General features: G+C 39.9%; 1 protein-coding gene across 2 annotated transcripts in view; it reads right to left on the minus strand.

The window, feature by feature from the left end:
- Positions 1 to 24,900, minus strand: part of FLT3 (fms related receptor tyrosine kinase 3) — a 61,500-nt gene that overhangs the window by 12,938 nt on the left and 23,662 nt on the right. For both annotated transcript variants that reach the window (XM_081949886.1, XM_081949885.1), the window contains exons 6-17: positions 24,459 to 24,601; positions 22,236 to 22,369; positions 21,443 to 21,596; positions 19,803 to 19,968; positions 12,112 to 12,218; positions 9,212 to 9,320; positions 6,317 to 6,492; positions 5,699 to 5,784; positions 5,481 to 5,613; positions 5,286 to 5,390; positions 2,577 to 2,687; positions 238 to 391 (exon numbers count right to left, since the gene is read on the minus strand). In XM_081949886.1, coding sequence (XP_081806012.1) covers positions 238 to 391; positions 2,577 to 2,687; positions 5,286 to 5,390; positions 5,481 to 5,613; positions 5,699 to 5,784; positions 6,317 to 6,492; positions 9,212 to 9,320; positions 12,112 to 12,218; positions 19,803 to 19,968; positions 21,443 to 21,596; positions 22,236 to 22,369; positions 24,459 to 24,601 — 1,578 coding nt within the window. The remainder of the gene's footprint in view (positions 1 to 237; positions 392 to 2,576; positions 2,688 to 5,285; positions 5,391 to 5,480; positions 5,614 to 5,698; positions 5,785 to 6,316; positions 6,493 to 9,211; positions 9,321 to 12,111; positions 12,219 to 19,802; positions 19,969 to 21,442; positions 21,597 to 22,235; positions 22,370 to 24,458; positions 24,602 to 24,900) is intronic.

The following is a 24,900-nucleotide window of genomic DNA, read 5'->3' on the forward strand; positions in this document are numbered from 1 at the left end:
GTAAATATTTGTTTCTATCAGAATTTTTCTATTTTTCGTATTGTTTTGTTAATGCTACACTTCTAAAATAGGAATTACTTGAGATATAAAATGCTGCTACTGTGATGGATTGAGCACATGATGCAAAAATGACAATTTGTCTTTAAACTTGCCCAGTTTCTTTATCTGTGAATATTGTAGATAGTTATTTCTCCCTTATTTATTGCTAGCCACAATTAAACCATGATTGATCTTTACCTTGAATTGATTTGTCCTCGAAAATTGTGATAAAAACTAAAATTGTGCTGACTGAAGACTTCACTCCATGTTTTGTGGAAGGTGTCTCTTTTGCTTCGTAAGTAGTTCAGGAGGTCTCCATAGCAACAATATTCAAAAATTAAGTAAACTGGTCCTAAAAAAAAATACATGTTTAAAATATAAGAAAATCTTTTACTTAATATATACTTAGCATGCATCATATTGAAAAAAAATTAGACATTTCTAGGATGTAGGAAAAAGGAATTGAATGTTGTTAGACATTTTCACTTCAACTATATGAAAATGAAATCCCCATATCTTATACTTATTCCATGGACTACAAGTCTTTGAATTCTCATTGTAATGCTAGCTAGGAATTCTAGGAACTGTAGCAAAACATCTATTCGACACCAGATTGAAGAAAGTTGCAGGATTCTTACTGTGTTCCTCTGAAAATAAGACAGGGTCTTATTTTTCAGGGGAAATAAGAAATAAGACAGGGTCTTATTTTCTTTTTACCCACAAAATAAGTGCTTGACTTTATTTTCGGGGAGGTCTTATTATTTTTGAGGTGCAGGAGGCGGCGAGTGGGATCACTGTGAAGGAATGGGAAGTTTCCCTCCCACCTTCATTTATCGAGGTGCGGATCGCAGCCCTTCTGAGAAGCATATCTCTTAATGAGCAATAAATGAAACCCGAAAACATGTTCTAATGAAAACAACTTTAATATGAAAATAAAAATAAATCTATCTAAACTTTACATTTTGGCAAGAGCAATTGCTGCCCACCTCCTCCAGCAGGCAAACGAAGATCAGAAGGAAAGTACAAGAATGTGTGACGTATTATGAAACGTTTTAGGAGGCATGCGCAGTAAATCATTGTCAGATAAGAAAAACTTCTACAGTATAGCTCAGAACAGAGACTCGAGTTAGACAAACAAATTAATGTAGTGACAATCACCTCATAGCTGCCGCTGTGTTGTAATATTTTTGGGGAGGGCTTATTTTCAGGGGAGGGTTTATTTTAGTGCATGTGCTCAAAAGCCTGATTGGATTTATTATCCGGGGAAGTCTTATTTTGGGGGAAGCAGGGTACTTGTGGTAACTCTTTTCACTTTGTAGTAATACTTGAGAAGTTCTTATTCAGCTTAAGAAAATTCTCTGTTTCTAAGTCCAACTTATTTCACATAAAGGTAAGGGATCTTCCCCGAGACTGTTATTCCTAAAAACATCTAAATCCTGAAGACACAGCTCTACAGGATATTTCAGAGATGTTATGTATTAATCTGTCATTTAATACACTATCTGGAGGTATCAAATCGCTTAAAAGTATGCAGTACATCACTGGATTGTGGCAGGGGTCTCAAAACTTTTCAAGATGATGGGTATCCTTTAAATCAGTGGTTCTCAACCTGTGGGTCTGGACCTCTTCGGGGGTCAAACAACCCTTTCACAGGGGTCGCCTGAGATCATAGGAAAACACATGTTTTCAAAAAAATACAGAAAACGTAAAACAATTTTATGGTTGGGGGTCACCACAACAATATATTTTTTACTATTTTCGTTTACATTTATCCTTTATTTTCCTGGTCAGTTAGGCAATGTGTTGGCCATTTTATTTCCTCAATATGTCTGTGGGGTTTGTGATATCTAACACCATTCTTGGAAATAAACGTATGCTACATTAGGTGGCTATGAACGCACAGATGCCCACCAGTGTCATGCAAGGACCTCAAATGTACCTCTTAATACTCTAGTTCAGTGATGGATAATCTTTTTGTTGAGATGTGCCAAAAGTGGACAAAATGTGTGTGTGTGTGTGTGTCATGCGTGCGTGTGCCCACACCCATAATACAATGCCCTCCCCTCTGCGCATGTGCGCACAACCCCAGGAGCCATTTTTCTCCCTCTTGGAGGCTTCCCTGAAGCCTGGGGAGGGCAAAAAATGGCCCAACACGCAAACTGGAAGTTTGGGAATGGACTTCCAGGTTGCCCATTGGGCTGTTTTTCTCCCTCCGGAGACTTCAGGAGGCTTCCCTTAAGCCTCTGGAGAGTGAAGAACAGCCCAACGTGGAAACCAAAAGTCTGTTCCCAAACTTCCAGTTTGCGCGTTGGGTTGTTTTTCGCCCTCCGGAGGCTTCAGGGAAGCTCCGGAGGGCGAAAAATGGCCAACAATGAACGCTGAAGTCAGCTGGCCAGTGCATGCATGCACACTGGAGCTGACAGGGCAATGCCTTATGTGTCCTCAGAAATGGCTCCACATGCCACATGTGGCATGCGTGCCATAGGTCTGCCATCATGGCTCTAGTTGTTAGTACATTTCAGAAATTCGTGGCTCACCTGACTTGGTGCATGCTCCTAGCAGATTCACTATGTTTTCATGACTTCCAATATGAATCATCATTTTGAGTTCAGACATTAGAGCATCCTTTTCCAAAGAGTCATATTTTTCTGTAAAGGTAACATGGCAGATAGTAACTATACAGAATTTTTACAATAAAACATATAGAGATTGAAACACATTAGAAATAATTTTATTAACAGAGTGACTAATTTGGTCAAATATTTCTCTTGAAGCAGGCAATGAGAATGAACAAGTAAAAGATGGCTATCGCTCTTAGAGCAGTGCCTTATTTCCCGGTTCGGTGATATCATGGGATAGTCCATTACTACTTAAAAGTAAAGGAAACATAAAGAAGAATAAGGAAGACTGTGTTAGATGCCTACCCAAACCTGCAGGGATTAGGAAATACCTTTTAAGGAAAGAAGAAAAATGAAACTCATCCTAAAATAAAATGGGAAAAATGATCTGGAAAGAGTGTAGTGAAGTCAAGCATTCTTTATTTTTATTTTTATTTCTCTCTCTCTGTCTCTCTCTCTCTACCACTCCCCACTCCCAGGGGTGGGATTCAAAAATTTTAGCAACTGTTTCTCTGCTTGGTTGCTGGGTGGGCGTGGTCATGGTGGGCATGGCATACCTGGCTTCCTGCATCACCCTCCCCAGACTCTGGAGGTTTTCCTCGAGCCTCCAGGAGGGCCAAAACATTTTCCCCCAGGCTCCAGCGGCCCCCTGGAGGCCAAAAACAGGCCTGTTTCTGGCCTTCCAGAACTTCCAGGAGGCCTGTTTTTTTGCCCTCCCAGAGCCTCCATGCGGGCCCTGCTCTTACCTGGCATCCAAAACCTGGCTGTGTGGAGACTCCTGGGAGGGGAGGGGCAGAGTGGGCAGGGCCAGCCAGTCTTTGCAACTACTGCTTCGGCGAACCAGATGTAAAATTAGCATCCGAGTCACCCGAGCAGGTCTGAACCAGCTGAATCCCACCCCTGCCCACTCCCCTCCCTCTCTGTGTATGTGTCTTTCTCTGTCTGTCTCTTAAACGTATTTAGTAGAATAGAAACTCTTTCATTAGGATTCACTTAAAAAGACAGTAAAGGTAGAACATTATTATTTTAAAAGATAAAGCATGCTACAGACGTGAAAAGGGATGTTTCTAGTCCCTCGTGAACCCAACAGTTCAAGTCAGTTGTTGACAACTCTTGTATAAGTTCATGGCACTAGGAGTTGATGACAACAAGTTTCTAGCAGAACACCAGGATGTATGATAAATGTAATACAAATTTATTTCTATGTTAAATAGTCCAGTTCTCCCATCACATATATTACTTCAGGTGCATCTTTATGGCATGGAACCAGTTGGCATCATTCTCTTTAGTGGATCTTTCCCTTTGCTCTTTTTTCAAATATTGCACCTAGAAAGGTATCCATTTGCAAAGGCCATCAAAAGAATATATTTATATGAAATTGTTTAAATTAAGAAGAACTCTATAATTAGAATTCTTATAACATTTTAATTCCTTTAATATAATTTTAATGATATTAAAACTAGCTTTTTAAGGAAAAAGGACTTTTAGAAAAATGATGTAAAAAGACAATGTTCGCTGAGATGGATACTTTTTTTAAAAAAATCATCTAATAACAGAATACTGAAGAGCACACAGCAAAGTCACAGAGTAAAAACAATTATAGAATATTAGGTCAACATATCTGGCTACCGACATGGACCAGAAATATATTGATTCACATTACTTAAGTGACTATCATGAAGAAAATCTATATAGTTGCTAAAAGTCAGCACTGACTTTATGGCATGTAATCAATAAGTCTGGTGAGTTAGAAGTTATCTACTTCAACATAAACTTCATATTGGCTGTATGCGTGCATCACATTTATTCAATAACCAAACCACATTTTAGTTAGTTCACATGACACATTGAATTATAGTTTGCCTGTATCTGTTGGCAATGGAATAAAATGTCGTTGGCTAGATTGCAGTTCAATCTGCGGCACAGAGATAACTACACTAATCTGTTCCTTATTGCTTTCAAGTCTTAGAAAGAATTTATAACACACAAACATCAGAAAGCTAATCAACTAGGATGTACAGTAAATGCTACAGCATGGATCCCAGGTCAGAAGACTCTATTGCCTCCAAAAACCACACTCAAGAGGTAGATGGCATGATACCTTGTCAGAAGAGAGCTGTTGGTCTTCTTTAGTTGTGTCTGAGGACCACCAATAATAACTGTTTAGAAAGGTATCTGTCAAGCCCAAGCAACCAGACACACAAGTGTATAGAATCAGTGGGGGTCTGCTGTGTGGTTGTGAGGGTTCGGTCAACCCTTAGCTTTGATCGCTGACTGGGCCCACCCATCCACCCTTGTGCTAAGTTGTCCATTTATAACTAACTTTCTGGCTCATTCCCTCCACCCTCGCTGCCCAGCTGAGTTTCACGCCACCCCTGTTTTACTCACTGGAGCTGCCTGAGTTGATTACCTGCTTCTTTGATGCTCCGTTTCACTCCCAAAGGGGCGCATGCAAGCAAAGCTAGCATGTACTCACGCATGCACTCATGCGTATACTCACAACGAGAAAATCGCTTGTGAACGTAAGTGCAGCCCCACCTCTGTATAGAGTCCAAGCTTACTACTTTAGTGATGGGAGAAAATTGGGTTGGTGCAAAGAGACCAAATTCTCCTTAAATTTTTAGCTACCTTTAAGCATTTTGACGGCAACTTGGATGGAGGCTCCAGCTTCTCTAATTCCACATGCAGTAGCATTCATGACTTTTCCAAAGGCACCAGAGCCCAGTACTTGCCCTATAAAAAAGAAAGCATTCTCCTTATTTTACAATTTGTGCATGTTTGTTTCTTGATTAGCCTTCAGGAAGAGTACCATGGACAGCTCACCAAATTTCAGATTTTCTCTGGGAAACTCCCACTGGACATCATACTCCAACTCACTGAAATTAATGTAGATGTATTCATTGTTGGAAGAACCAACCATTTGTATCATATGCAGTTGTCTTTCATATCTAAATTGCTAGAGGGAATGGGACATTGTGAATGGTATAAACAACACACAAAGGGAGACAGAAATGAATAAAGACTGTCCATTTTGCTGTTACCTTTTTATAGCTTCGGTAAGTTAATAGGCACAACCCAGAGATAATTGCAAAACAGACTCCAAATGTTGCATATAGCAAAAGATTACCTGGAAAGCAAATGCAAAAATTCACGCAATTTGAAACACAGTGAAAGAGGGAAGTAAATATTTACTCTCCTTGAATGAATGAATGAATGCTTTCTGACAAAACTGACTGTAGACTAAGTACTAAAGCTTCCCAGGATAGAATTTGCAAACCTTTGAGGTGCTTTGCATTAGACTTGCAAATATATATAACATATACAGTACATTAAACTTTATAGACCAAGCCTTTTCCCCAGTCTCAGATCCCCATTGGTAAAATAGAAACTGTGTTCTGTTTTACTAACTGCAAATGCAGACTACAAAATGACTACAGTGAAAAAATCAAAAATCAAAACCCAACCCTCGGTGTATGGTGTTTCTACAGTACAGGTTTAGAAGCAAAACAAAAAAATCAGATGGGTTTAATTTCTTAAATTTAATCTTTTAAGATTTGGCCAAAATTGCTCAACATGCTACTTTTAAATTCTAAAATCCAATTACTGCCATAGTATTTCACCATATCCTCAGTAGTCTAAACTGTGCAATTATACACTACCTTTTGGTTCAACAAAATAAAATTCACAAGAATTGCCAACTGAATTGTTTGCACAGCATTCAACGAAACGCCCAGCTTGTATGTTCTTTGTATCTAAAGTGCTGCTTGAGATCCAGGATCCAAATATTGTTCCTTGGCGCCTTCCATTTGAAATTCCATCTGTGATTTCAGTGCAACTGAAAGGAAGAAAAAAATATTCACATTTTCTAATGCTCATGCAAAGTATTGAAAATGCAACATTACAAATAAAAAAATAAGACAGAACTTTTGGGGCTTCAGCAAAAGGAATTGGAAAAAATCAAGATGGCAACTGTGGTAAAGCCCTGCCCCTTTTCCATATACCACTGGATTATGGCTGGCATCTTGATGTTTTTGGCATTCAGATTCCCTTCCCCTGTAAGACCTTCATATAATCATATACTTTAGCATTAGATATGAAGGAATGATGTAAGCTGCCATCTTTTTTTTATTTGCAGGTCAGAGATGGTATTCTGCCTCGGTTTGGACGAACTGGTGGTGGTGGCAGTGGGAGGCTCCGCCCACCCAACCAGATGTCATCACAGACAGAAGCACCACAAGCAAGCGTAGCGAGCTAGCGCATGCACCCTCTCCCGGTTCCAAACCGGTAGCAAAAATAAAAGGATTTCATACCTGTTACAGGTTCTTTATATTGGGTAGATCTACCATGTAGAATGCATGCTAGAATATTGACTCACAGAACGGGAATTCCCAGGTTCCATCTGATTACCCACCACTGATTACGCTAGAAGTGATGTAATATATTAACCAAACTTAGGGCATATTTTGACCCTCACTAATGTTGTCTTTATAGATTTTTGCTGGGGTATCCCATTTATCTGAGGGAAGACAATGAGAAGGCCAACTTAATTTCTGCAGTCCACTGTTGATTGTCCATACCCTAAGAAACATTTTTGACATTGCTTACATGCTTTAAAACATGGGTGTCAAATTTGCTATATAATGTTGCCGGTGACGTTTCAGGACATTTTCCCCATTCATGGAACTGGTAGGTGTGGCCTGCATGTAATGCTTCCAGCCCTCGGGCTGCCAGTTTGACACCTCTGCTTTAAAAGAAACCAACCTTACAAGCCATTATTTGGAAGAATAAAACTAAGAAAGGAATCAGTTAGCACAGCCTTATCTTATCTTATCTTATCTTATCTTATCTTATCTTATCTTATCTTATCTTATCTTATCTTATCTTATCTTATCTGTGGTGACACAGTAGTTAGAATGCAGCATTGCAGGCAAATTCTGCCCACAACTGGGAGTTCGATCCTGACCAGCTCAAGGTTGACTCAGCCTTCCATCCTTCCATGGTCAGTAAAATGAGAACCCAGATTGCTGGGGGAAATATGCTGACTCTGTAAACTGCTTAGAGTGGGCTGTGAAGCACTATAACTATAATTAGTTTCCAAGAAGCAATGGGTGGAAACTAATCAAGGAGAGAAGCAACTTAGAACTGAGGAGAAATCTCCTGACATTTAGAACAATTAATCAGTGGAACAGCTTGCCTCCAGAAGTTGTGAATACCCCAACACTGGAAGTCTTTAAGATGTTGGATAGCCATTTGTCTGAAACTGTATAGGTCAGTGATGGCGAACCTTTTTTGCTCCCATGCCATAAGTGGGGGGAGCGCAGGGGGGTCGAGTGCAGGCGTGCCGCACCCATAATGCAACGCGTGACCCCCCCAGTGCGCATGCGCGCACAACGCGTGACCCCCCCATTTTTACATGTTTTTTTTCCCTCCCCAGCCTCCAGGGGCTTTATAGGAGCCTGGGGAGGGCGAAAAGAGCCTCCCCCGACCCCCTGGAGGCCCTCCGGAGGCTTCAGGGACTGTCCGGAGGCTTCCCTGAAGCCTTCTGAGCGCTTAAAACCACCCTCCGAGGAAACCGGAAGTGACTTCCAGTTTGCTCGGAGGGTGGTTTTAAGCGCTCCGAAGGCGTCAGGGAAGCCTCGGACGGTCCCTGAAGCCTTCGGAACGCTTAAAACGACCCTCCGAGCAACCCGAAAGTGACTTCCGGTTTGCTCGGAGGGTGATTTTAAGCATTCCGAAGGCTTCAGGGACGGTCCCTGAAGCCTACGGGGGGGCAGGGGAGGCTCTTTTTGCCCTCCCCAGGCTCCTATAAAGCCTCTGGAGCCTGGGGAAGGCGAAAAATAGCTTTTAAAAATGGTGAACTCAGCTGGCCAGTGCACGCATGCGCGCTGGCCAGCTGACAGGGCAGCGCCTCGCGTGCCCTGACAAATGGCTCCGCGTGCCACTTGTGGCACGCGTGCCATAGGTTCGCCATCACGGGTATAGGGTTTCCTGCCTAGGCAGGGGGTTGGACTAGAAGATCTCCAAGGTCCCTTCCAACTCGGCTATTGTATTGTATAACTTTAAGTGCTATTTCTATTTGACAGTTTCTAGAACTATAACTACCAGAATTGCAATTGATGAGATGGTCTGGCGTGAGAAGATTGTAGGAATGGAATTGACATAATGCAACCCTATTTGCAGCAGGAAGAATAAAATGAGCAGCATTCTGGATAATGATAAGCTGGGACTTCTGTAAGCAAGAACATCTGTATGTGTTCACTTCCTTTGAAGTTCTCAGTTCAAGGCTTAGGACGAGATGGAAAGTTTTCTGTATAATTTATTAAGATAAATATTTTGAACTTTGACAGGTGCTCTAGGAAGAGACCTGTCATGGAATTGAGAATCCATTTGTCTGAGCCAGTGAGGTTAATCGAAGCTTTTATTCCTGTGGCATCTTATTTACTTAAAAAAAAAAAACAATTATGTCAGTACTATAAGATGCATTATATCATAGTTAATCAATGGAGAGCAACCACTCACACCAATGGAACAATTCAAAGTAATTTTTTATTTACTTGATTTGTTTTCTGTAACATTCCTTCCAGATCCACAATGAAGCAGGACTGCTTTCAGCAATGCAAGTTAATTGATTAAATGTTGAGCTCATATTTACTTTAGGCACGCCTGCAAAGAAAGCAGCAAAGATGATATAGTTCAGTAATGCAATTTTGCACACATTGCCGGTACAACTTTCCTACAACTTACGCCTTTTCTGTTTTAACTACCATATTTTTGAAGTATAAGATGCTCCTTTTTCCCCTTAAAAGAGTGTGGAAATATTGGTGCATCTTATACACCAAATACAGCCATTTTTGGCCTCCCGAAGCCCTACCCTGCATGCCATTTTTGTGTCATTTTCCACCTGTTTTTTGCCTTCCCCCAGCTCTGCTGAAGCCTGCAGAGTGCTCCTGGGGGCCAGGGAGGACAAAAACCTTTTTTCTTACTTACCTCTTCAAAATGTTGGTGTGTCTTATACACTGGTGCGTCTTATAGTCCGAAAAATATGGTAGTTCTGATTACAAACCCATTTGTCTAAATGGATGGATCTTTATAAGAATCACAAGATAATTGACTCCAAGTCAAGCATATTTAAAGCCAAACATAGCACAGAATAAAAGATATTACACAGCAATACTAATTTTTATCTTTGACCCAGACTTTTCTGTTTTTAACCTTGTGTTGTCTTTCTTGGTCTTCCCTTATCAGCTGTCTGTTGCTGTGTTCAACTCACTAAACCCGATACTGGATTTGGGCTGCATTAGTCAGGTGAAACTGGATAACGGCAGGTACAGAGCAAAACGTCAGGGTCATAAATTGATAGCATCAATAATCAAATCAGTAATAAGCTAGTCAATCTACCAATTGAACTAGATTTTATCCCTCTTTGTTATCTTTCCCAGCTTTTTCCAACTTGATTTCCCTCAGATGTGGTGGTCCAATAGCTCCTTACATTCAGCCATTTTGAACAAGTGACTTGATGACTGAGAGTTACAGAGTTTACCTAGTTACCTGCGGGATCGCATCCTACCTCATACATCCCTGCGACCAATTCGCTCCCACAGGGAGGGACTCCTCCGGGTGCCGTCCACTAAGCAATGCCAACAGGCGGCGCCCAGGAGTAGAGCCTTCTCTGTGATGGGCCCAACCCTCTGGAATGACCTCCCCCCGGATATCAGAACCACTACCGACCTCCGCTCCTTCCGACAGAAACTCAAGACCCACCTGTTCCAATTAGCTGGCCTGGCCCACTTATAGTCCCATTTTATACCTCCTGGCAAACATTTTACTCTGGGATAGTTTTTTAGGGATGGTTTTTAATGCATTTTTAAATTTGAACTTTAACTACTATTGTACAGTTTAGATGTTACCTCCTCCATTTACAACTACATCTATATCTATATCTATATTTATATTTATATTTATGTATATTTATTGTGTTTTTAATATGACTGTACACCGCCCCGAGTCCCTTCTGGGAGAGGGTGCGGTTTATAAATTAAATAAAAGTTAAAGTTAAAGTTAAAGTTTGCCTTGAGAACATTACATTAGCAAAGGCTAGTCTGTCCTTTCAAACTTCCAGGCATTTGTCTTGCAGCATAACTTCATGAGAGTCCTTCACTGAAGATGCATGATACTCTCCTGTTATGTTTATACTTTATACAAAAAAAGTAGCTTTATATCTTTCATTCCCATTATTGCAGTCAGTCAGCCAGCCAGCCAGCCAGCCAGCCAGCCGGCCAGCCAGTCAGCAAGCCAGCCAGCCAGCCTAGCTAGCCAGATAGCTAACTAGCTAGCTATCAACCCCCACACCAATCCCCACTCCTGAAGTACAGAAAGACTACACGGCATCAGTGCATTTATTTATTTATTTATTTATATTTGGTGCTTCTAGACCGCCCCCTCTCCCAGAAGGGACTCGGGGTGGTGTACAGTCCATAGAGAATATCACAAAATACAATAAAAAATTAAATATGTACAGTTTGGAGGAGGTTAAAATGCAATTAAAAGAACTGTACAAAGCTAATATAAATATAAGTTTTAAATCCCTAAAACAGACACAACAAATTAAAAAAACCCTAAGATAACCAGATAATAATACATTTGCCAGGAGGGACAGTTGTAATTATGCCAGGCCTGCTAATCGGAACAGGTGAGTCTTCAATTTTTGCCGGAAGGAGCGGAGGTCAGAAGTGGTGAATTTAAAGTTATAAATCACAAATACATAAACATGCCATTGTTTTGTCTAGCCTGCCTCTCTAGGGTTTCAGATTTAAGATTTCTCCCATCCAGTTTGGAAATGCTTTCAATCTTGCATATCCCTGCCTAGCCTAGCAGCAGGCTGTTTAACCATCAAACCATGACTCTTCCCTGCCAGAAGAAGGGCTCTGAAATTTCCCTGTCCTTTGAATGCTACATTTACATCCCTGTATAGATGTTCAGTTAATTAAAGAGATCATTCAGATATGGCTAAACTATCTCAAGTACAAAACTAACTTGAAATAATGGCTTTATTCGGTAAAGTGGACTGTCACACACAGATAAGACAGAACTGAAAGAAATGCATAGGAATAAGTGAGGTCAAGTAGACTGATTTGCCTATATAACTTTGGCTGGCAGAAAGAGATTTTTTTTTTGTTAATTTAAGCACTAATGTGAGTCCACTGTACCCGGTTTTAACTTACTGTTTCGATCAATTTAACTGATGTGGTACTTGAATTATTTTTAACATTGTTTTCATTATGAACTGCACTTCGTTCATTTCCTACTTAGTCTCAACACATTTTTAAGGGAGACAAGTTGGAGAAGACTATTATACATGATTCAATGGAAAAGATGGGTAATTAAAATTAAACCTGTTAATAAGTGCAGCATGGTACTGAATATTGATCGATCTTGTTTCTTAAAACATACTCACTCTTCACATAGAGCCTTAACGTCCTCTTTAAAAACACATCACTATTTTCTGCATAGAATAAATATTCTCCCGGTTGGCGTTTATGATCACAGAAGCTTGCAGAGATGCTGTTTCATAAAGGAAGGAAGGAAGGAAGCATCATTCAAGTGTACATTCAGGTGTAGTATTTATTGAAAGGCTCTATGGTGAGTTCTTAAGTTACCCAGGTTACTCTCAAAGAATAAAAACCACCAAATAACATTGCAACCAAGTAATGTTGTTCTCCCATGAAGGTTTCAGAAGCAGAATCTTCGCTGTGGCATCTGAAACTACGGAACTAACTCATGGGGGAAACATTTTCTTTTCCTTTATATTGCAATAAGGAAAGGAAGCTTCCTAAACTCTACAAAGGGGCCAACCAGACAGACTTTTAGGAAATCAACCACAGATACAATATTGCATTTGCATCTGGTCATGTATTTGACCTTTCCTCCAATGCCACATAATACAAAAAAAGCAATTTTTTTTCTCTACAGAAACCTCCCTCAGTTCTGCTGATTTGATCTGAAGCAGGACACAGATGGGTTTTGTAAATTTGAAGAGTATTAATATTCCCTCCTGTTATGAGGCCAGAAAAAAACTTTTGCAATTAAAAACGCTCTTCCTCTATTTCTTCAGGATGAAACTCTATTCATTGGACCATATAATGTAGCCTATTGTTGAAGTGCTGATTGGTAGGTAGTTGTTTTTTAAACTTTCTGGTTTGGGGCTTAAGGGGATGACTGGCCCAAGCCTACCAGGTCAACTTTTCTAGCTAAGACTAGGACCTGAGATTCTCTATTCCTATTTCATCTGCTTAACTACTCTACCACACTGGCTCTCCAAATTTCCGATCAATAGTCCAGTCATTTATATAAACTAGGAACAGGATGGATAGGTAATTAGATAGGTATGTAGAGAGATAGGTAGATAGACAGATAGATAGATGATATAATAACCTTATTTCTAATCTTTAAAAAACTGTACTAACACAAAGAGTTAAGTTTATATCCATCAAGGTCAGCTTTCATGTCCAGCTTTGATCTGGTGGGAGGGGGATAGTTGAGAATCTATAGCCCCACTATGAGAATAAACTGAGTTTTAGCATAGTAGAGGTCAAGAACTCTCAAGACGTCTTAGATCAAATGAAGTCTTCCAGGTGTTACAGTCTGAATCTTCCAACTTTTTTTTTCTTCATTTATCCTTCTCTATAGTTACTCCATGAACTACAAAACTTGTACAAATTGAAAAGAACAGAAAACGCCTGGATGCATTTTTGCCACTTTTGTGGTCACTCACTTGGTATCCTAAATAAAGATACAACCGCATTTCTACCTATATTTGACTTTGACCATCCTGTTGTGACATGTAGCAACCCAAAGATTTCAAGGGAAGTAATGAAACTTCCTTAACAGGGGGGGGGGGGGGAAGCACACCTCCTATTTTGCAAAAACAAGATTACAAAAAGAGGTTTGAATCCTGCACCAGCCATCTAGCCCTGCATAATACAGGTAAATGAAAAGAGTGAAAGAGCTTGCATTTCTCTTTTACCTGGCCTCAAATTTACTACTCCTTAGGAAATCTCAGATAAAAATACATATTGCTCAAACAGAAAATTCCTACCTCTACATGTTAACTTCATCTCAAAAATGCAGATTGCACTTTAATTATTTTCCCTGCACTGTGATGAACTCAAGAACAGCAGAAGCAAATGATGCTGGCCTGGCATAGCGCAAGAAAGAGCAAGAAAGAGCAAAGCATGACAAGTAGTTCAAAGGAAAGAAAGATGGGGCAGGCAGAAGACTCAGGGTCAATTTATTGACAGCTGCAAATATATGAGTAGGACTTCTTCCTTCACTTTCCCCGTCAGGCATCAAAATAGTCACACAAGCTAAGGTATACACCAGGGGTGAAATTCAGTAGGTTCTGACGGGTTCTGGAGAACTGGTAGCAGAAATGTTGAGTAGTTTGGAGAACAGGAAAATACCACCTCTGTTGGCTCCAGAATGGGGTGGGAATGGGGATTTTGCAGTATCCTTCCCCTGGAGTGAGGTGGGAATGGGGATTTTGCAGTATCCTTCCCCTGGAGTGGGGTGGGAATGGAGATTTTGCAGTATCCTTCCCCTGGAGTGGGATGGGAATGGGGATTTTGCAGTATCCTTCCCCTGGAGTGGGGTGGGAAGGGAGATTTTACAGTATCCTTCCACTGGAGTGGGATGGGAATGGGGATTTTGCAGTATCCTTCCCCTGGAGTGGGGTGGGAAGGGAGATTTTGCAGTATCCTTCCACTGGAGTGGGATGGGAATGGGGATTTTGCAGTATCCTTCCACTGGAGTGGCATGGGAATGGGGATTTTACAGTATCCTTCCACTGGAGTGGGGTGGGAATGGGGATTTTGCAGTATCCTTCCCCTGGAGTGGGGTGGGAAGGGAGATTTTGCAGTATCCTTCCACTGGAGTGGGGTGGGAATGGAGATTTTGCAGTATCCTTCCACTGGAGTGGCATGGTAATGGGGATTTTGCAGTATCCTTCCACTGGAGTGGGGTGGGAATGGAGATTTGAAGTATCCTTCCCCTGCCACACCCAACCAAACCATGCCCGCAGAACCAGTAGTAAAAATATTTGAATTTCACCACTGGTATACACACCAAACAATCACTGGTCCAGGAGTCTTTACTAGTTATTTACAGCATCACTGGAACAGCTTTAGAACCACAATATTACATCTTGCCATCAAGTCTTCCTGCAAAAGATGATTTACACAGCCTTATCCTGCTGTTGTCCATATTAGAAAACACCCAGCAGCCATAAAACAAACAGGAGAATCAGAACAAGATGTTATTATGCTAGCACAGTGGCAGCTCTTTCAGTTCCCACAGCAAGGGCTGGTTCCCACTGTAGCTAGAAAAGAGTCTTGATGGTTTTTAACATGTTCCTTGAGGGGGGGAAAGAAAAAGCCCAAATGCAATGGGATTCTCAGCAGGGAATGGCTACTTGTAGATTAGCAGTTTTGAAAGAAAGGGGATATCTGTAGGGTCTTTCCCTTTTAAAGAACCTCTGATCATGACCGATTTCAGGGAAATAATTTTAAAAAGCCACACACATTTGATGGAATCTTATCATATAATTTTTGTTTGTTTGTTTTAATCCTGAGAATTTCAGGTGTAAGATTTACCTAAAATGTAGATGAAATGTAGATGAAATGTAGATGTATTGGAACAACAGTTTAGCTGCAGTTTCATCAAAATTCATGTTGGTGGGATTTTTACTGAATAGAAATCCACAGGAGGATATTCTTGAAATCTACCTATATTTAAGCAGAGGGCTAAATCTATGGGACCAGTAGCTTTTCTGAGAATTATAAGAGGAAATGAGCAAATCACAAATAACTATGTTTCCACCAAATGTGTTTTCTTCCTTAATGGCATTTTTCTTGAGAATCAAGGCATATTATGTGTGATATGGGATATATAAGATCACTTTTTTTTAAAAAAAGGACCAGAACCTTTTTTTACAAGCCCCATCTCTGAAGGCAAAATCGCAAGCATTAATTGGCTTTCTATTGCTGCATGTTTGGTAGCCAAAAAACCCCAGAAATGCTTGTAGGTGAGTAAGGGCCACAATTCTTCATTCTTCTTTAATACAAAGATACAGGTGAACTGCTCCATGATGGTCATAGAAATGTGTTTATCCATCTTCTCCTAGCGTCCAGCAGAATAGCGCTATCTCTCTCTCTCTCTCTCTCTCTCTCTCTCTCCCTCCCTCCCTCCTCCATCCACCCATCCATGTGTGTAAGTGGAAAACAAAAACAAAAATGGTTATACGTAGATTTGTTTCATAAGATTGATTCAGTCTGGAAAATTAAACCAACTTCTGCTGAAAAATAAAGGAAGAGTTGTTGTATAAACCTTAATAAGTTTTGCTTTATGCTTGATTGAAGAAGTGAAAGCAAATAAAGAAGGAACAGAAAACTAAAAGGTATCAAGACCGCTTTGTGGAAAATCTTAGAGGAAGTAGTAGGTGGAGTGGAATCAAAATACTAAAAAAGAAAAAAAACGCGAGGAATTTATTTATTTATTTTCAAATATAGAAATTCTTCTCACTGTATTATGCATTATTTGCTCCTCTTTTGATCTGAGCAAAGAATGGGATAGGCTCTTCAGCTTTTTGCTTTTTTACTATAAATTTGCTAAAGTCACTTCTACTCTCCAACTCCTTGTTTCTTTTTCCCCCTGATAGAAATCATTGCTCTCTTTCATCCCCTGGAGATTGCTGCTAATTTTGAACAGAGAAATAGCAGGTCTGATCCTTGCTTTGTTGTGTCTCCTCTGTTCTGCAGGAAAAGAGTCAAAGAATAATATATATATGTAACACCTATCCTAAAAAAATAAGACAAAACAACAACAACAGAGACAGACGCAAAAAGAATTTGAGAGGGACAAAAAAGAGATTATTATTAGTAATCATACTAATGAGCCAGCAATGCCACAAAGCAACTATAACAACTTAAGGCTGCGTTCATAAAATAAGGCATAAGATAAAGATAAAGGTTCCCCTCACACATATATGCTAGTTGTTCCTGACTCTAGGGGGTGGTGCCCATCTCCATTTCAAAGTCAAAGAGCCAGCGCTATCCAAAGAATTCTCCATGGTCATGTGGCCAGCATGACTAAATGCCGAAGGCGCACGGAACGCTGTTACCTTCCCACCAAAGGTGGTTTCTATTTTTATACTTGCATTTTTATGTGCTTTCGAACTGCTAGGTTGCCAGAAGCTGGGACAAGTAACGGGAGCTCACTCTGTTATGTGGTGCTAGGAATTTGAACTGCCAAACTGCTGACCGTTCTGATCGACAAGCTCAGCATCTTAGTCACTGAGCCACCATGTCTCAAATAAAATAAGGCATAGTTCCATCCAATGCTGTGCTAGGGATGTGACTTAATCGCTTTTGCTTTAGAGGACAGGATTGAAACAAATGTAGAAACTGCAGGGAATTAAATATCAGCTCTGATTTAGGAGAATCTTTTTTGGAATAAATTACAGGCTCTGGGATAGGCATCTATAGTATGGATCAAACTAAGTGTAAGAATAGTCACATCAGAAAAATGTACTGTACATGGTAACCAAATTAAAAAAGAAGGCTGAGCAGATGAGAAATTTAGGTTCCTTAGTCAGGCTTAAATAAAAAGTGCTCTGAAACAGTTCTTTAAATAAAATGCTTTCAGAGTAGAGGAACCCACAAAGCTGCATAGGGGCACCATGTACTTTCAAGGTCTGTTGCACACAGACCTGCCAGCTTCCTCCTTGTGTTTAAAAAAACTGAAGGGGGGAGGCAAACATTTATTTTTCGACCTTAATGTTTGCCGAGTCATAGAAGCCAAGACACATCTCACTAAACTAGGACCTTTTAAATATCCAACTTGCTATCTTAATCAAAAAATAATTGGATGTTCCAAAATCACCCATAACATCCATTGTCTAGAACCGTGATGGCGAACCTATGGCACGCTTGCCACAGGTGGCAAGCGGAGCCATTTGTCCAGGCATGCGAGGTGTTGCCTTGTCAGCTGGCCAGCGTGCATGCGCGTGCTGGCCAGCTAACTTCGGCCTTCTTTTGAGGCCATTTTTCACCCTCCGGAAGTTTCAGGAGCTTCCCTGAAGCCTCTGGAGCGCAAAAAACTGGCGCTACGGGCAAACCGGAAGTTCAGGGCGTACTTCCAGGTTGCTCATAGAGTCGGTTTTTTGCCCTCAGGAGCTTCAGGGAAGCCTCTGGAAGGCCCCTGAAGGCTCTGGTGGATGAAAAATGGCCCTACGGACAAACTTCCGGTTTGCTCATAGGGTCATTTTTTGCCCTCCGAAGCCTTCAGGGAATCCTCCTGAAAGCCCCTGAAAGCTCCGGATGGCTAAAACCGGCTCTATGAGCAAACTAGAAGTCTGTTTCCAAACTTCCAGTTTGCCCATAGGGCCAGTTTTTCACAGTCCTGAGGCTTCTGGGAAGCTCTTGAAGCCTCCGAAGGGTCCTACAAAGTCTCTGGAGCTGGGGAGGGTGAAAAAAGCACACCAAAAATGGGGGGAGAGCTCTGGTCATGTGCTCCTGTGTGCTGGGGTTGTGCGCATACATTATGGGTGTGACACGCCCATGCACGACCCCCCTGCGCTCCCCCCGCTTTTTGCACGCGAGCCACAAAAGGTTTGCCATCACTGGTCTAGAAGTTAAAAGTACAGTAACAACCCCCCCTCCCCCCACAAACCAGTCTTAAGTACATCGGCACACGACACGACCAAACAATTCCATAGAAGTGTTGTGGCAACAGATTTGGACAGTGAGGAGTCTGGGGAAGGCTCTGATAAGGGCTCTGTGTCAGAGGCAGAGAGGGGGCCAGAGCCATGAGCCAGTTGTCAGCTGCCTTCAGAGTCAGACATCAGTGAGGCAGATGAACAGCTGGAGCCTGTTCCCAGTGTGTGTATACGCAGAGTTGCCAGACGAAGGGAACAGCTAAAGAATAGGGGTTGAATTGAGAGCAAGGCCATAGGTGGATGATGAATGGCCCCTCCAAGAGGAAATAAAAGAGGAGCGAAAGGGGAGTGGAGTTTGCAGGAGACTATTAGTTTGCTTAATCGGTTCATGACTCTCTGAGACTCCTTGCCAAGTTTTGCAGATATTGGCTAGGCAGCTCTCCAAGCTAGATAAGAACTATGACTGTAAAGACTGTAAAGACCAAGACTTTGTTGGATGTGAATGAGAAGAATTCACAGTAAATTAATAAAAGGGGGTTTTGTCGGGACAAGGAGTTTGCTTCATTCTCTTGGTAAGACTAGGTCAGAACAAGTGGGACCTATCATCAATAGTGCTGCTACTACTGTACTATCAGAACAAACTCTGGATCCTGAATCATTCAGGAACCTCCTGATTCAGAGCCACGGGCTTTAAAAACTTCACCAAAAATATTGCCTTGCTGGACCTCCTTACTGTCTGATAGAAGGAGGGACAGATAATGAATTAACTAATGCTGGAAGAGAAGAGGGAACATGGAGAAGAAAGAAATGAAAATGAAAATAACTTCAAGACACACAAATAACCTTTGCTGCAGCTTTCTCTGCCCTGGTATCCCTCAGTATCACCTGTTCTATACTTCAGTTTTAAAAATACCCTGGTTCTGGCAGCCACTATTATAAATTTTTCCCACTTTGACCTGGAATGGTGTTAAGAGCATACTGGGAAATTCATCAATATGTTCCTCGGGAATTAATTCATTTGGTTTGTTTGTTTGCTATTTATCTATTTATTTATAAGTCTTAAGTTCATATCCCAAGGGAGAAGACTGAACTCAACCAAACTGAAGCACCTTCAAGTCAGATCGATGCTTACATTTTTACATAAAAATCTCTGCAACTTCAACATGCTGAATTACAGCGGGATGCATTCAAATCGTTCTGTTGTATTATGGGGGAAAATGTTACACAGCCCCCGATTTGACAAGGCACTGGTAGGATGCGCCACATTAAAGTTCTCTATCACTGAACTTTTTAGTTTAATTGGAGAAACAATAGATTGCGGCTTACAAAAAATAAAAACATATGCAACAAATAAATAGCATGGTTTTAAGCATCTTAGAAGTGGAGAAAATGCGCCGAAACGCATAGCAGCAAAGTAATCAAAGAAAGTTAATTACCTGTAAGTGTCTGTGTAAGTTTGCTGACATGGAAATGACATCTGGGAAAATATCCAAATGCATCTGATGGGTGGATAGGCTTTAAGTTTAACTTCAAGGCAGGTATCTTCTTCTATGCCAATTTCAAAATCTTTCTTTGCATTGGTTATATTGATAAACCCTTTATCTGTTAAATAATAGATCAACATTATGTGGCAGAATTCAGTATTTATTTGAAGGATTTGAACATAAGCACCTTTGGTATTCCTTGGTCTACAGCAATTAAATGACTATTGAATGGATGGATGGCACTTTCATTCTGACAGGGGCACAAATATGAGAATACATTGTAGGATCCTTCCCAGATCATGATTTTTTTAAATAGTTCACCTATATGTTTACAAGTAGTAACGGCAGCTAAATTTGCTTAGGAAGACTAGAGGCTGATCTTTAATGTGATAACATTCCCTTGTTATACTGTATATGCCTTGGAAATGCTGTATATCCCAGAGGATAGAAGTTGTATTTCACTCTCAATTAATAGACATTGGTTGCCATTTCTTTCTCCAATAAAGATGATGTGAAATTATAGTTTTCATAATCATCCAATAAACATGGTCATTGCTACCTTTATTGGAAGGCCTATCTCTAAACATAATAACTTTTGAATACAAAATTTTGAAACTAACAGAGTTAGTAAGACTTGCAATCAGAGCACAACATGTTCACATTATTTTGACTTTTCATCAGTAGCTCCTTTTAATCTATCAAAAATTATCTTTTGCAAAAAGTATTTTCTTTCTTTACAGAAGAAAATAGATTTAAAAATTACTGGACAATTATACGCATGTTTGAATAGGATTCCGAAGATCTGAAGTGTAATTTAAGTCAAATGATTCAAGCATAGTAACATTTCTATTCTCCTATACCATGGGTGGACAATTAATTTTCCTAAGGGGCCATGTGAAAAACTGGGGTTGTGAAGGCATATAGGCACCCATGGGCTGACCTATGTAAATAAAAAAAACATTCAAAATAAAAGCAATGCAATTGTATTGCATCCATGATATACACTTATTTACATTTGATTTCTAATTTCGGATTGATATCATGCGGGCCAGAGAGGGATGATACTGGAACTATCCAGCACATTTGATTGCTTATTTTTCCTCCCCTTTTAGCAAAACCAAATATTCATTTGCATCAAGAATAAGGACAATTATTAGTTCAAACCCCTATTACAATTGAAATTAACCATAGTTAAATCAATCATGATTGAAAAGAACGGAGAGACTGTCTAAAGTGGAATGTTCTAAGTCTCTTACATTTTAATTAGAAAGTTTGAGAGGTAAGCCATGAGCCACAAGTAATCATAGAATCAATGTTTCAGTTGCCAATTTCTAATGGAAAAACAAGGAAATTAGATTCTTATACCTTTGCACAGACTCAGAGGACCTTAACTGGCCAATAACCCTCCATCCAATAATCAAGAGAAAAATTGGCCACAATCCACCGGCATGTGATACAGTATTTTTTTGGGGGGGGGAGGGAAATGACAACATGTGTTTATCTTCATTGTCAACATTCTATAGAAAAAAACATATATTTTATCCTATCAATTACCTCTACCACATATATCAACGTAAGTAAATATGTCTTACCTAAAATTCTAACTATAGCAGTTTTCTTGGCAGCAATTTCTTCAGAAGAACAAGTATAATTACCATCATTATGTTGTTCCACGTATGACATAAATGTATACAGAGTCTTAACCCAAGATGAACTCAATAGCAATCTTCCTTCTAGTATCATATTCTAAATGTTTAAATAAAGATTAGAATGTAAGAGCTAATAGCTTTTATTCAGGGTGGACCTATGCAAAGTTTCACATTGGGGGATATGTTAGTGGTGGATGAATATGGAGATTTTCAGTCATCCAGGTCATGGCGGTCCCAAAGGTGTTTTTTTTTTCCCAAGAGGCAACTGGACTTTGTTATTTTTCTTTGAATACGTTTCACTTCTCACCCAATAAGCTTTTAGAACTCTGACTGGATCTTTCCATTCCCCACCATCCAGTCAGGGCTGAAAAGCTTCTTGGATCAGAAGCGAAATGTCAAACTGAGAGCAAACTCTCAAACCAAACAAACAAAGGAACAGTTTAACATTATAGGGTAAGAAGGGAATTAACCTTTGAGAACAACTCCAATGTAATGTAAGAAAGGAGGCTATTGAAAGAAATCTAGCAAGTTAAGAATGCTGAACAACTCAAACATTTTGTAGAGAGAACGGTTAGTATGTTTCATAACAAATTGAATGTAGTAACTGTTCTTATTTGAATTGGGAAGTATGAGAAATGAAGTATGCTAAAATCATACATTTTATGTCAGTTAGTATTTAGCATAACCAGTTGGGAGTTGTTAGTAACTATCACAAGAAAATGGACCATTTCATTACCTTTTTTAATTGCTTGTTTCCAAAATGCCACTTATTTCCAAACTGAGAAGTGTTATATTTGGATCTGCATCTTAAGAACAGTGGATCTCCAACTCTGAGAAATAGTTCCTGCCCAGGGCTTTTTCCACTCAGATCTGTATTTTGATCAAACACCATAAACCAACATGCTGAAATCTTTTATAACTTCTACTATTAAATAACACAAGAGAGACTTATTTTTCTAGGGTGAGACATTACAGTTCTTGCAATATGAAAATGGTGGGTTAGGGGATGCCAGAGTTGAGCTGGATGTTCCATGTGAATCATAAATGGTAAACTGCTGGCCTATGATTTAAAGTCTAAGAATGTATTTGTGCCCTTCGGTTTTAGATGAGGGGTGTCCAATCTTGGCAACATTAAAATTTATGGACTTCAACTCCCAGAATTCCCCAGCCAGCATACCAAGCCAATCAAAACCTTAAAATTATTTCCCCAGTTTATACAGATCTAAATTAGAACATGTAAAAATGCATTGTAACATTTTGCACAAATACCACTCTAATTCATAACATATATAGAAATAGTGATATTTACATCCAACAAAAAAATTAGGGTTAAAGTCAGAGTTGAATTGCACTGGTATTAAGATCTGTAGGTCATGGTTGAGCTTGTGCATTTGAATCTGATTATATGCTAAAACAACCAAACACACTTACCCGTCTTCCCCAGATATAATAATAAATCAAGCCTAAACATCTGGTTGACTTTGGGACCAACCATAATAATAATAATAATAATAATAATAATAATAATAATAATAATAATAATAATAATAATAATAATAATAATAATAATAATAATAATAACAACAACAACAACAACAACAACAACAACAACAACAACAACAATAATCGCAATACCAGGTGATAGCAGGGTCGCCGAGAAGGAATATGAAAAAATTGCGAAATACCAGGACTTAAAAATCGAAATCCAACGATTATGGCACAAACCAGCAGTGGTAATTCCAGTGGTAATCGGCACACTGGGTGCTATTCCAAAAGCACTGGAATTACATTTAAAACAGTTAAAACTTGACAAAATCACCATCAGTCAAATGCAAAAGGCCGTACTGCTTGGATCCGCACACATATTACGAAAATACGTTACGACGTCCTAGGCCCCTGGGTGGGGCCCGACTAGTAATTAATGCCAAATCCGGTGAAACAACTAGCCCCTGTGATACAATCGAATAATAATAATAATAATATAAATTTATATGTTGCCTGACTCCCAGTTATTTTGGGTGGTTTATGCTTCCAATACAGTTATAGCTTCAAATATTGGGGGTGGGGGGTGGGGACCTTTTAAATTCTTTATGGAGTGAAGTAGTAAGGGCAATCCTCTGGCAATATGCCCATGAGTAGTTCTTTCTATGCTGAAGTTTATTCTTTACTTTAGGAATCCGAAGGCACAGTTAACAAAAATTAATATATTCTAAGCAATGTAGCTAAGACATAAGCCTAAGACTGAAAATCAGACTTGTCAGATGTTACATCTTTTCTATTCTGCTCTATGGAGTAGAGAGTTGGTCTCTGGCAGAAAGTCACTTGAAGAGACTAGAAGCATTTGAAATGTGGATTTACAGGCGGCTGTTACGTATATGCTGGGTTGACAAAATCACAAATGAGGCGGTGAAAAGCTGCCTGGGAAAGCCAAGGGAAATTATCAAAGCCATTAAAAAGTGAAAGTTAGAATATTTTGGACATGTGATGCGACATCTGGAAAAATACGGTATACTTCACTCCGTGGTGGGTTCTGGCAGAGACTACTTCCAGTTCACTCAAGGGCTTGCTGCTGATTGCTCTACACGTGCGTGGAAGCAAAAAACAAGATGGCAGTGCCCATGGCGCCGCCGGGAGAACCGATTCAAGGGCGTGTCAGGCCTGGGTCGCTGCCGGTTCCAGCGACCCAGGCCAGCAAGCTACTACTGGTTCGGATGAACCGGGCCGAATCGGTAGGAACCCACTACTGATTTCACATAATCCTCCAAGAAAGATTGAAGGCAAACAGAAGAACATCATGGCTTCAAAATCTAAGGGACTGGTCTGGACAAAACTCAGCAGCACTTTTTTTTGCAGCTGTTGATAAAAATAGGACTGCCAACATGATCACCAACATTCGATGACAGATACGAAACAAGAGGAAGTAATCCTAAGGCAGACTCAGTTTGTACTGGAGTATTACCTATTGTATAAAGCTCTGTGCATACTTTGCCGAGGTTATTAGTTGCACAGCACCATACATGTGGTTCAAATAACAAGCCCGTTTCTCTTAAGGAAAGCTCTGCTTTCTGCTTTTTCATCAGGTCTTCAGGAACAAATCTACACCTATAAATCAAAATAGCAACAGATTAATATAAAATGTTGGTGATGGCAATACTGATTTAAATGATCATCCTTTTCATAACTTTTTAGTATAGCAAAAATATAGCAGTGCAAGTAATGATATTCTATTCTTTACAGGTCACATGTATAGAACTTTATGCTGCTTCCTAAATAAAGATTAATAAATATATCGTCATTTAGGAACAGGGGAAAAAACTATCTCTGACTATTTAAGTTAGGAATTATGCTTCATCGCTGAATAGCTGTAGCTGTGTTTCAAAATGCCCACAGTTACAATGAGG

Source organism: Natrix helvetica, assembly GCF_964273705.1.
Source record: "Natrix helvetica genome assembly, chromosome: 4".
NCBI lineage: Eukaryota > Metazoa > Chordata > Lepidosauria > Squamata > Natricidae > Natrix > Natrix helvetica.